Here is a 12,663-nt window from a genome sequence, read left to right as displayed (position 1 = left end):
TCATCTTTCTTCGACTTTACTATGAACAGTGTTCGAGCCAACTTGCGTTACCAGGAATTTAATTTAAGTAACTTCGATTATGTTTCAGCACTGTTTATGATGCATTCTCTAACGCAGTTCTTTTTTCCCCTGTTTCTATTTTGGCTTTTGCTCAGATTTTTTTTTACGTTTGCTACATTGCCATAACATTATTTGTTTTGCTTTTCTCGTGACGGTCGGTGACCCCAGGGCGCTCTGTGCAGACCAGGCTCCTCTGCCGCTCTCTTTCGCGTGCGCTCGCCTGGTCACACAGAAGTGACGCTTGAAGCGAAAACCCGTCTCTCGCTCGTTGTCGCACGACCCACGGAGCCGCGCTCGCGTACCGCGTTTAAAACGATCGTGCGCCGCCACCGCCGTGTGGAAATCATCCATCACTCAATTACCCGCGTTGGGCACGGCTAGCCCGCAATGGTGGGGGGAGCAGCAGAGTGAGCAGGAGAGGGGAAAGGAGGCGGAGGGAAGTGGGCAGGGTGAGCGCTGGGGAAAATCCAGTCCGGATCAATTTTCCCGTGTGTTGTGGAACGCGGATGGAGCCCAATCCAACTCTTTGTTGCCGCGCTACGAATCCGGCGAGCTGGGTTCAGATCCCTGACACGGCTCGCATCGGTGTCGAGTCGTTTTTGAACATGCAGCTCTCCGGCGTGAGTTGGCGGTCTTGCCGCATGATGTTTGGTGCGAAGTCCGACGTTTCGCTGCACGCACTCGGGGGGAGCTTCAGGGATTGAAACGTTGGACGTGGTGCTGAACGATGGACGATGCAACCCGACAGCACGTCGTGACGGTGGTGATGATGGTGTTCCCACATGTTTAAAGTATTTGAAATGTATGTCCATGAGTGTGTGCGTGCGTATGTGCGTGCACATAGCCCAGCACAAGCGCCGTGGTGACGTCACCACCACTTGGTGGCGAATGGCGGTTGTTGTTGTTGTGTATCTTTGTTTTTGCGGGAGAGCGATGGCGCAGCGGTTCGCGCGCTTGTCATCAACCCGGCGACCCGAGTTCGATTCGCACTCGTGGTCAAAACCAGTGATGAAAACCTAAACCGGTGCTGGGCCTCCCCTAGGTCGACTCAGCCATAAACGAGTACCTGGTGCGGTGTATATAAATCAGCACTGAGGAGACTAAAGCGTCCAGGTGTGGTGCTGGCCACCCACCCCCTCGCGTGTGCTGCTCGCTAACAGCACTTGTCCCACCGGTCTGTTAATGGGGGGGGGGATCTTTGTCTGTGCAGTGGACGGACGAGTGAGCCGAGAGCTCGCCTACACACGGCTCAAGATCGGCGAAGACGCCGGAACGAGTCCACAGATGCTCATTCAGACGGGGCGTTCAGGTGGCGGTGGCATCGGAGCTGAGAAGGCCAGGCAGCAGTTGACCCCCGAGGGGTTGAGGCAGCACCTGGTGTCGGCTCAGGCGGCCAGTCGCACGCAGGTCACCCTCTACGGGAAGTGAGTGTCGCCATCGTCTTTGTCATCATCATCATCAATGTCGTGATCATAACCCAAACCGTCACCGTCGTGATTATTGTAATCGCCATCATGGTCGCCATCGTCATCGTCGCCATCATTGTCACCGTCATCGCTGTCTTTGTAATGTCAGTGTTATCGTCATCATCATCATCATCAGCTATTGGCTGTTGTTGTTGATTGTTGTTGTTGATTGTGGTTGGTGGTGGTTGATGTTGGTTGTTGTCGGCAGGAGTTTCCGTTATTGTTGATGGTGGTGGAGTTGTTGTTGAACGTTGTTGTTGGTCGTTGATATTTGTAGTTGGTAGGTGTTGTCGGCTGTTATATATGATTGTTGACTCCTCCCCACGCCACTCCATCTCCCCGTGGTGCGTCCCAGGGAGTGGACTCTAGACAAGCTCTGCTTCAAGAGCGGCATACCCATTTTCGAGATATCCCTCGTGGACCAGGTGAGTCCATGCGTGACGTCCCATTCCCCGTTGCTCCCAGGCTCCTTCTCCACCCTCCCACAATCACGTTTCACCCTTTTCTCCCAGCATCCACAGCCCTTTTAGACTCTGCCCGAGCCGATACCACCGAGGTGTCTGGGTTCAAATCCGAGTCGGGGCTGCCCCCATGTCCCATAGACGCCATTGGTGACCCATAGACTCACGGGGAACTGGGATCTCCAGTCTAGTGGTGGAGTGGGGAGGTGGGTGACGTGGCCGGTGGTGGCACGTTTGCTGCTCCTTACAGATATTCGCGGTTGATTTGAACCCGGGGACCATCCTGGTTAATACCGCGGTGCATTACCCATTAATAGTACCATACATAATCTGCTTTGCTTCACAGTAGGTGTTACGAATCTCATTCGATAGTCACAAAAAAAGTAGGGCATCTCGTGCTGGCTTCAATGTCTGGGTGCTACAGTCCGGATGTGACAGCAGCGGATATAGAGGTACGAGGCCTTGTGGAGTTTGTAATCGTTTCTGTGTTGTCGTCTTTTTCTCCGTGTGTCCACGTGTCCATTGCCCGCTCGTCTGCCCGCCTGCCCATCTGCCCGTTCTGGAGCTGGTGGAACGTCTGTTCCCGTGCGTGGTCATAACGCCACTCGACTGCTTCTGGGACGGAGCTAAACTACAAGAAGGCTTCATATATCTGCCGTAAGTCTTTACCACTACTGTTTTTTTTATTTTAAGTGTTCAGTGTTGGTCGAGACGTGTGGATCAGAAGGATTGACAGTGAGGATGGAGATGATGGAAGGGGAAGAGGAGGACGTAGGTGGGCGGGTGACTCAGAGGTCAGAGACGCTGAGAGGTCGGAGTCGGCACCGCTGAGTTCCTGTGCAGCGAGTTTGTGGTCTCGTCAACTCGCCAGCCCACACTGAGCGGCGTGGTGAAGTACGGTCGAACAGCCCCCACGGCCAACGTGGTGTGGGGAGGCCCTCATCGAGCAGTGGAGGGACACGGGGGGCCGTGTGTGTCAAGATTTATTTTTAAATCCTTTATATTAAGTTCACTTGCTTGCGTGCTTACGACCGTGCAAATCTTTCGGTCGTTTTTTAACCCACTTCCCGTGATCCAATCGAGCTGACATTTTGCACACAGACTCGTTGTGCGTGACAATTTATTTTCGTGAAAAAAAATCCAAAATTTTACACTTTTTAGGAAAAAAAAAATTATATTTAATTACTAATTGCTTAATGTTGGCAGGCAATCATCTGACCCATAGGTGGCAGCCATCTCAAGCCAGAGGACGAGAGGACTCCAGCCGCCACGCATATAAAGGATTTATAGTGAAAAACTTTGTTTTTACGGGTTAATTTTTTACATTGCGGTTGCCGAGCACAGGGTCCAAGGGCCCGAAACGTCGAGCGGCCAGCAACAAGTAGCACCATTGGGGTTGTAATGGCTAAGAGAGGAACACGTTCCTTGTGTTGAGCAAGGTGCTGTTATTATTGTAAGAGCTTGGGGGGAAGAGATGACGATGGGAGAGAGCTCTTCCAGAGTGGAACAGTGCGAGAGAAGAAGCAGAGAGAGAGGTGGGGTGACCTGCAGTGTGGTGAGTGGGTGGGTGGGTGGGTGAGCGAGTGTGTGAGTTAGTGAGTGTGTTATTCTGACCTGCAGTGTGGTGAGTGGGTGGGTGGGTGAGCGAGTGGGTTAATTGGTGAGTGAGTGAGTTGGTGAGTGTTGCTGTGACCTGCAGCGTGGTGGTTGAACGCGGCGTGTGACGGAATCGACGAGTGAAGTTCGTGGGAGCGGTAACCACGGTGGTAGCGGTAGAAGGGTGACAGGGAGGTGAGTGACGGCTAGTGGCAGTGCTCCCCCCCTCCACGTGTGCAGGTCCCGCCTTCGGTGCGTGCAAGTGGCCACGACCCCAGGTGTCGCCGACACACAGTCCGGCGACTCTGCCGATATCAAGACGTCAGCGTGCGGCCGGTTGGACACCGAAACAAAACCGTGGTGGGGGGTGGACGGAGGGGTGGCACGGAGTGAGGGGGGGGGAGAGCGGCAGGATTTTAACGAGCGAGCAAACTCAGTGCTCCTATGTGGGTGGCGGCGGTCTGCAAACTCCGGGGTGGACTAAGCTTCGGGGGATAGCGCGCGGGGTGGGATGGGCAGAGAGAGAGAGAGGAGAGAGAGCGAGCGGGAGGATGAGAGAGGCAGGGAGAGCGGGAGAGAGGCAGGGAGTGCGGCGGAGCGAGATGGAGCGGAGGAGGAGGAGGAGGACGCCGGGAGAGAGAGAGAGAGCGAGAAGAAGGGGCTGTGAGATTTACAAGCAGCGCTGCCCGTGAGAAACTTGGACACCAGCGCTGGCTTTGTCACCCGGATCTGCAGCTGGGACCGCCGGGACAATGGGTGGCCAAATTTGGTAGCGGCTGGGCCGTAAATACACTTACCCCAGCGCTCATTCTTGTGCTAATGGGGGCGGCTTGCTATGGGGGGGCGGTTTGTGACTCCGTGTCCGTGCAGAGCGCTCGACGAGACGGGAGAGAATGAAGACCGCCGTGTTTGGGGGGGCGGCGGTGGGGGAGGGGCGGGGGGGGTTGAGTGTTGAGGGCGGAGGAGAGTCGATGGCGAGAGTGGCGGTGGTGGTGGGGGGGCGATCTGGAAATTGCGGAACAGCTGTCTCACCCAGCGCTCGGCACCACCACCGCCGCCAAACCATCATCACCGCCACCAAACCACCATCATCCCCACCATCATCACCGCCACTGCCACAACCGCCATAACCGGCCACCAGCACCACCGTGAGTGTGTGAGAGGGAGTGAGAGAGAAAGGGAGCTGTCAGGGCATTCTGGGTAAGTTGCTGTGGGCCAAGGGATGAGATGGCTGAAAGAGTCTGTCTGGTTTGGTGGATCATACGAACGGTGAGGTACCCAGGTGGTGGCAGTACAGCAAGTCGGTCTGCGAAACAGCAGCAGCAGCAGGGCCGTGCTGTGTGTTCTCCGGGCTCTCCGGTTCCCTCCCAGGCTCTCGCGGCCAGCGGGGATTCATGGCCAAACATCCCAGCGTAGTAGTAGCACCCTCGTGAAATACACGTCTTGAGGCTCTCTGCAGCGCAGCTTCCCCGTGTACACAGATAAACACACCTGTTTCACAAGAATACATCCAACATCAAAATGAACAAGTGCATTTCCTCGCTTAGAGCCCATTGTCACTCTGCTGCTGGATGAAGGCCTCCACAGGACGTGCCCATTATGTGGGGGGTTGCTTGACCATACTTCACCACGCTGGACAGTCAATTCCATCCTCTTCCTCTCCTAGGTTGGCTCGGCCTTAAATTAGTGCCTGACGCCGTGTTTAAATTCAGAAGCGGGGAGACAGGCGGTCGGGCACACATGGGTGTGGTGTGATTAGCACCACGCCATCGTGTGCCGTACCGGCTTTAACAGCTGCTCGCTAACAGCACTTGCTCCGACAGCATGTACGGCTTAATGGGGTCTTTGTGCATGTGTGTGCGTGTGTGTGCATGCGTGTGTGAGTGTGCGCGTGCGTGCGTGTGTTCACCACATGTGCATTCACATTAAGCCCCAAACACAAAAAACCAGGGTTTCTTAACTGAAGTACAATTAAGCAAAGACACAAACAAGACAAATATCACCCGTGTATTATTTTACAGACTGTTGGGCCAAATGCGGTTAGCGAGCATCTATGAAGGCCGACACGGCACATGAGGGGGTGGGTGGTCAGCACCATGCCCGGCCACCTTTGCCTCCCCAGTGCTGCTGTTTTCACATTGCACCAGGTACTCATTTAATACTGAGTCAACCTAGGGGAGGCCCACGCAAGTATTGGTCATGTCTGAGAATCGAACTCGGGTCGCCAAGTTCGTGGTGCGGTGCGCTAACCACTACGCTACGGTTCCCCACTACACACATGTATTATGTGCACAGAATGACAAACACATGCACGCACACACGCACATTCACGTACACACACAGACGCACTCCCACAACAACAACAACCGCTATTTGCCAATAAGTGACGGCGACGCCACGGAAATTCCTGTGCCAGGCTAGGAGCACGCACGCACATGCAGAGCAACTGACACGCACACACGCACTCCACACACACAAGACACGTGCGCACACCGTACGCACATGCGCGCGTACACCAAACACACACATTACACACACGCCAAAACAGACACACACACAGCCCACTCACACTTCCTCTCCTCTCTTCCTACTCCTCATCTCCTCCTCCACTGCTCTCCTCCTCCTCTCCTCCCCGCTCGACACACGCAGCCTTTGAAATGGTTTTTGGTAACCCAGGCCACCCCCTGAGGGGGATTTGGAATGTGGACTGCCACGAGAGAGACCCCTACCCTACCCCGCATGCACAAGGCACACACGGGTGTGTTCGCACACCCGTACGCACACGTGCACACACTTGCATGCCCGCACTCGCACGCGTATACACACGTGCGAGTACGGACACACACACGCACGCAGCATAAACCGCGTAAACAAAGATCCCCCATGTGGCCTGAACGAGACTGTTGGGGCACACACACTCACATACGCACTCGCGCGCACACAATTACGTACACACATGCGTGCACACATTTACTCACACACACACACGCTCACGGCTCTCTAGCCCCTGTGCACGGAAGCCGGCTGTGCGTGCGTCCGTGCGTGTGTTTGTGAGTCTGTGAGTATGTTGGGAGTGGTGGTGCAGTGGTTAGCACACTGCACTACAAACCCCTTCAGCCTAAAGTGAACATGTATAGTTTGTGAGTTGGTGTGTGTGTGTGTGTTTAGTGACGAGCGATAGCGTAGTGGTTAGCACCCTGCGCTATGAACCCGATTCGCGGTGGGGAGACAAAGGTGGCCGGGCGTGGTGCTGGCCACCCAGCCACCGTGTGCCGTGTCGGCCTTCATCGGTGCTACTTGCCAACGGCACTTGCCCCAACAGTCGTTAAAGGCTACACGGGGAATATTTGTATTTTTGCGTGAAGCGGTGACAGCGATTGGCACGATGCACTACGGACCCGACAAACCTGAGTTCGCACATGCCCGGTTTTGTCTGGAGCGGCGGTGCAGTGGTTGGCACAGTGCACTACGAACCCGGCGATCTGAGTTCAACTCCGAGCCACGGGCAACACAAAGCGGCGAGTGACATCGTAATTCATCCTGGGTCCTCCCTCACGAGTTCACTCCACGTGTCAACCTCGCCTGAGGGTACAGAGGAAGGGGGCGGGTGAGGAGGAGGGTGAGGAGGGTGAGGAGGAGGGAGGAGATAGGACAGGAGGGAGACAGGTGGCTGGGCATTTCTCCGGTCAACACGGTACTCCGTGTCTGCGCCGTGGTGGCTTCGCTGCTGCTGCTGCACATGACTGCTGCCTGTAATCCGGCGCTGTGGAGGCAGCAGCAGCAGCAGCAGGGGTTGGTGGATCACCAAACAGATGTTGCTGTGAAACCCCCTTCCCATGGGCGTCAGGGAGGTGCCCTACCCCTGGCTCGCCACGAGAAGGCAGCGTAGCAAGTGGACTGATCGCCATCTGTTTCTATCTGTACGGGGATAGAGTGTTGCCCCCTCGCGAAGGCGTGGGTTTTCTCCGGGTGCTCCGGTTTCCTCCGACATGAATGATAAATGCGACTCATCATTAATTATCTGAAAACATGTTACAAATGAAAACCCAGTGCGATAGCAGCAGCAGCAGCGAGACCCTCCTGAAAACAAAGAGTGCATCGACTCAGCGTGGCTCTCTTGTATCTGCAGCGGTCAACCGGTGATCCGGTGGACGAACCTGGACCCCGAGCGGCTGCTGGAGACGCTGGGCCGCGTGCTCGACGTGAGCCAGCTGGAGCGGCTGCTGCAGCGCGCCGGCGTCGGCCGGGCCTACATGGACAGGCCTTGCCTGGAGCCCTCGGACCCCGACTGCCCTGACACGGCGCCCAACAAACACTCGGGACAGGTGAGGAGGGTGAGGAGGGTGAGGAGGAGGATGAATAGGAGGTTGGTAATGAGGTTGACGAGGAAGAAGAGGCAGTGTCTGTATACGAGTCTCGCTCATGTAGGAGGCAGGAGAAATATTGACATAATGCGTGCGTCTCTGTGTGCGTGCATCTCTGCGCGTGTGTCCCAGGCGCCCGACGTGGCGGGCGAGCTCTCGGGCGGCTGCTACGGCTTCTCGCGGCGCTACATGCACTGGCAGGAGGAGCTCATCGTCGGCGGCGCCGCACGCAACGGCTCGCGCCTTCTCACGTGAGTCGTGCGCCGCCCGGCGGGCCGCCCAGATTCGTCCTGCGGTGCCACCGTGCTCGCCGTAGAGACGCCATTCGTCGGCCGCCTCGCTCACGATGAACGTTGGGGCTGCTGTGACCTCATCGGCGTCGCGGTCCGAGTTTGCAGATCACTGAATTGGGATTACACATCAGCAACAGTCGTTGTCCCTACCTTGTACCACACAGGGACAGCTGCTCCTGGGGGTGCCCTTTCAAAATGCATTGAGATGCGATGTACCATTGCAGCTCGGCGTGACCTCTGCCCTCTGTGACCTGCCCTCTTCCCACAGCGCCCAGGCCCTGCAAACGGTGTTCCACCTGATGAGCGCCGATCAGCTGTTCCGCACGTTCAAAGGCGACTACGAGATGCACGACGTCAACTGGAACCGGGAGAAAGCGGCCGCCGTGCTCGACGCCTGGCAGCGCAAGTTTGTGCAGGTGAGGGAAAGTTGCCCACTCGCCCGCTTGCTCGCCCACACGCTCGACCGCCAGCTACTCGATCACCCACCTGCTAGCTCTGTCGCTCGCTTCATCACGCACCCGCTCACTCACACTGCCACTCGCTTCATCACGCACCCGCTCACTCACACTGCCACTCGCTTCATCACGCACCTGCTCACTCACACTGCCACTCGCTTCATCACGCACCCGCTCACTCACACTGCCACTCGCTTCATCACGCACCCGCTCACTCACACTGCCACTCGCTTCATCACGCACCCGCTCACTCACACTGCCACTCGCTTCATCACGCACCTGCTCACTCACACTGCCACTCGCTTCATCACGCACCCGCTCACTCACACTGCCACTTGCTTCATCACGCACCCGCTCACTCACACTGCCGCTCGCTTGATCATGCACCCACCTGCTCACTCAAACTGCCGCTCGCTCGATCACCCACCTGCTCGCTCGCTGTGTGGCTCACTCGATTGCCCACTCACCCGCTCACTTAGGCACTCACCTGCGTGCTGGTTCTATCACGCGCTATTTCACTAGCCCGCTCGCTCCCTCATTCGCTAACTCGTCCACCTGCCCAGCCTCCTCCTGCTGCCCTCTCCACCACGTGTGGCCAGCTCGTGTTGTTATTTTGGCGGATGCCCAAATTGTCGTCCGCATGCGCTCCATCATTACGATCGTCACGGGACTGTGACCACGCCGGGGCCCAGCAATTGTGCACTCGCCGATCGTTGCAGAGTTTTGTGGTTAACATCCGGCAGGCCACCCTGGTTAATACTGCGGTGGCGTGGTATTAACTGTAAAAATACTATCACGCGCTGTCTGCTTCCAGATTTGAAAAATAATAAAAATTTCGATCCATGGGGATCACACGCAGCAGCAGCAGCAGCAGCACGAGCAGCAATCATCAGCCCCTGCAGCAAAAAAATGGCATGACCCTCCTGAAAAAGAATCATGAGGCTTTCCTTGGGTAAACAAGCATCATCCTACTCATGGTATTGATCGTCGTCGTGTGCGTCCGTCGTTATAACCGCCGTCTTTCTGCGGTGATGGTTGTGGTTGTGGTGGTGGCGTGCGGTTGGGGGGGGGCCGTGCGGTGCAGGTGGTGCAACAGAGCGTGCCCCCCAACTCGAGCCACGTCGTCAGCTCCTTCACACAGACGACGCTCAAAGACATCCTCCGCTCCTTCTCCAGCGTGAGCGCCGTGCGCATCGCCGGGGGCTACCTGCTCATGGTGAGAGGCCTGGGGTCGTGCGGGGGTCACTGAGGCGGGGGTCACGGGGTGGGGGGGAGTCTGCGGAGAGGTCACCGAGGGGTCGCGCGGAAGTCACCGGGCGGGACACACACTGAGCAGTCACGGAGATGAGGGGGAATGGTCACAGAGGGGTCACCGAGTGGGTCACAGAGGGGGTCATGGAGACGGGGCAAGGTCACGAGGGGTCTCGACCCCAAGATTTCCCGTCGCAGTGGGAGCTCCTCTGCTCCCTAACCCCTGACCCCTGACCCGTCACCGTGGGACATTGGACACCCCCCAATGAGAACACCTGTTCCTCGTGTGTGTACGTGTCTGTGTGTCTGTGTGACCGTGTCGTCATGTGCACGTGTGTGTGTGTAGATGGAGTGCTTGTTCACGATGATGCTGTGCAGTGGTTAGCGCGCGCCGCACTACAAACCCGGCAACCCGAGTTCGATGCGCGCTTACGGCCAAACATTGGCGATGAATATCTGAACCCGTCCCGGGCCTCCCCTAGGTCAACTCGGCCTGAAATGTGTACCCGTGTGCCATGCCGGCCTTCGTAGATTCTGCTCGCCAACGGCGCTTGCGCCCAACATTCGGTGAAGGCTATTGAGGGGGGATTGTTGTTGTCTGTGTAGATGGTGTACTCGTGCATGACGATGCTGCGCTGGGAGTGCGGCCGCTCCCAGGGCGCCGTGGGCCTCGCCGGTGTTCTGCTCGTCGCTCTGTCCGTAGCCTCCGGCCTCGGGCTCTGCTCGCTCATCGGCATCTCCTTCAACGCCGCCACCACGCAGGTGGGGACGGGGGGGGGGGGCCGCGGGGGATTCCACGGGGGTGCCACGGGGGTACCAAGCGGGGTATCAGAGGGTATAGCCCCACTGCTGAAGGGCTGTTGCCCGAAACGTCGCCTTAATTTTTTGTTCCCGTTAAGGCCACAGTGGTATTGGCACGGAGTGTGCCGAGTTGTTTTGTTATTTGTGCTTTTGCACCACTGCCAACCACAGCAGCAGCAGGTCATTGTCACATTGGGACGGATCGTTACGTGGCCTAACCCACAACTCTGCTGGGCAGTGGTGGTGGTGGCGGCTAAACACTTGGCTGCCTGTGATCCGGCGCTGCGCAGGCAGCAGCGAGGATTGGTGCATCGCACATTGCTGTCAAACGCCCTTGCCGTGGGCGTCGGGGAGGAGCCGTACCCTGGCTCGCTCGGAGAGGGCAGTGTAGGAAAGTGGACGAATCGCCATCTGTTTCCATCTGTACGTGGGAGGTAGAGCGTTGCCCCCTCGCCCTTGGCGTGGGTTTTCTCTGAGTGCTCCGCTTTCCTCCCACACGTGTACAGCATAATAAACACAACTCGTCATCATGAATTGGCTAGAAGCATCTTACAAAAACAAAAGGAGGAGCAGCAGGACCTTCATGAAAAAGTGTGGTTCTCCTGGATAAATTAGCTAATCAATTAATGAATTTACGATGTATCTCTATTGACTCATAATATCGTCTGCGAATACTGTCCATGGTTCTGATCGGGGTCGCGTGTCCCTCCACCCCCGCCCCACCCCCCCCGCCCCACCCCAACCTCCCGACCCACACCAACCTCCCGACCCCCCCTCCCCCCCCGTGCCCCCTCCCCCCCCGCCGCCTGCAGGTGCTGCCCTTCCTGGCGCTGGGGATCGGGGTAGATGACGTCTTCTTGCTGGCGCACTGCTTCACTGAGATGGGACAGCAAACGAACATTCCGCTCGAGGTGCCAGCCGCGCACACACAAAGACAAAGGTCCCCCCTACAGCCCCAAGAGGCTGTCGGGGCAGGGGCTGTTCGCGAGCACCTATGCATGGCCAGCACCGTGTCGGGCCTGCCGTCTTTGTTTCCCCACTGGTGATGGTTTACGCACCGCACCGGGTAATCATTTGAGGCCGAGTCAACCTAGGGCGGTCCCAGGACCTATGCTGGCTGTGAGCGGAGATCGAAATCGGGTCCGCCGGGTTTCGTAGCGCGGTGCCCTAAGCAGTGCGCCACCGCTCCACACAGAGATCAACCATAACGCCTTGAACAGACTGTCGGGCCCATCGCTCCCCGCAACACTCTCGCGCACACACACGCACGCACACGCACGCACACACGCGCAGAGACACACACAGCCTTGTTGTTGACGTTGTTGCTGGTGGTTGCAGCGGAGGACGGGTGAGTGCTTGAAGCGCACGGGCACCGGCGTGGCGCTCACCTCCATCAACAACATGGCCGCCTTCTTCATGGCAGCGCTCATCCCCATCCCGGCTCTGCGCGCCTTCTCCCTGCAGGTATGGCCAGCACCATCAGCACCATCAGCACCATCGTCACCATCGGCACCATCAGCACCATTAGCACCATCAACACCATCAACACCATCATCACCATCAGCACCATCAGCACCATCATCACCATCGGCACCATCATCACCATCAACACCATCGGCACCATCATCACCATCAACACCATCGGCACCATCATCACCATCGGCACCATCATCACCATCGGTACCATCAGCACCATCATCACCATCAGCACCATCAACACCATCAACACCATCAGCACCATCGGCACCATCGTCACCATCGGCACCATCGGCACCATCGGCACCATCGGCACCATCGGCACCATCAACACCATCGGCACCATTACCACCATCGGCACCATCGGCAGCATCGGCACCATCGGCACCATCGGCACCATTAGTACCAACAGCACCATTAGCACCATCGGCACCATCGGC

The 12,663-nt window shown here is 57.3% G+C and overlaps 1 protein-coding gene across 2 annotated transcripts in view; it reads left to right on the top strand.

Annotated features, from left to right (window-relative positions):
- Window positions 1-12,663, top strand: part of LOC144951202 (protein patched homolog 1-like) — a 51,407-nt gene that overhangs the window by 13,189 nt on the left and 25,555 nt on the right. For both annotated transcript variants that reach the window (XM_078881351.1, XM_078881357.1), the window contains exons 3-12: window positions 1,271-1,484; window positions 1,882-1,951; window positions 2,553-2,644; window positions 7,713-7,908; window positions 8,080-8,198; window positions 8,509-8,656; window positions 9,780-9,911; window positions 10,553-10,708; window positions 11,560-11,658; window positions 12,086-12,211. In XM_078881351.1, the coding sequence (XP_078737477.1) occupies window positions 1,271-1,484; window positions 1,882-1,951; window positions 2,553-2,644; window positions 7,713-7,908; window positions 8,080-8,198; window positions 8,509-8,656; window positions 9,780-9,911; window positions 10,553-10,708; window positions 11,560-11,658; window positions 12,086-12,211 (1,352 nt within the window). The remainder of the gene's footprint in view (window positions 1-1,270; window positions 1,485-1,881; window positions 1,952-2,552; window positions 2,645-7,712; window positions 7,909-8,079; window positions 8,199-8,508; window positions 8,657-9,779; window positions 9,912-10,552; window positions 10,709-11,559; window positions 11,659-12,085; window positions 12,212-12,663) is intronic.

This window comes from Lampetra fluviatilis, chromosome 3 (assembly GCF_964198595.1).
Source record: "Lampetra fluviatilis chromosome 3, kcLamFluv1.1, whole genome shotgun sequence".
In the NCBI taxonomy this organism is placed as follows: domain Eukaryota; kingdom Metazoa; phylum Chordata; class Hyperoartia; order Petromyzontiformes; family Petromyzontidae; genus Lampetra; species Lampetra fluviatilis.
The sequence above is the reverse complement of the archived record's forward strand: the minus strand, read 5'-3'. Positions and strand labels throughout refer to the sequence as shown.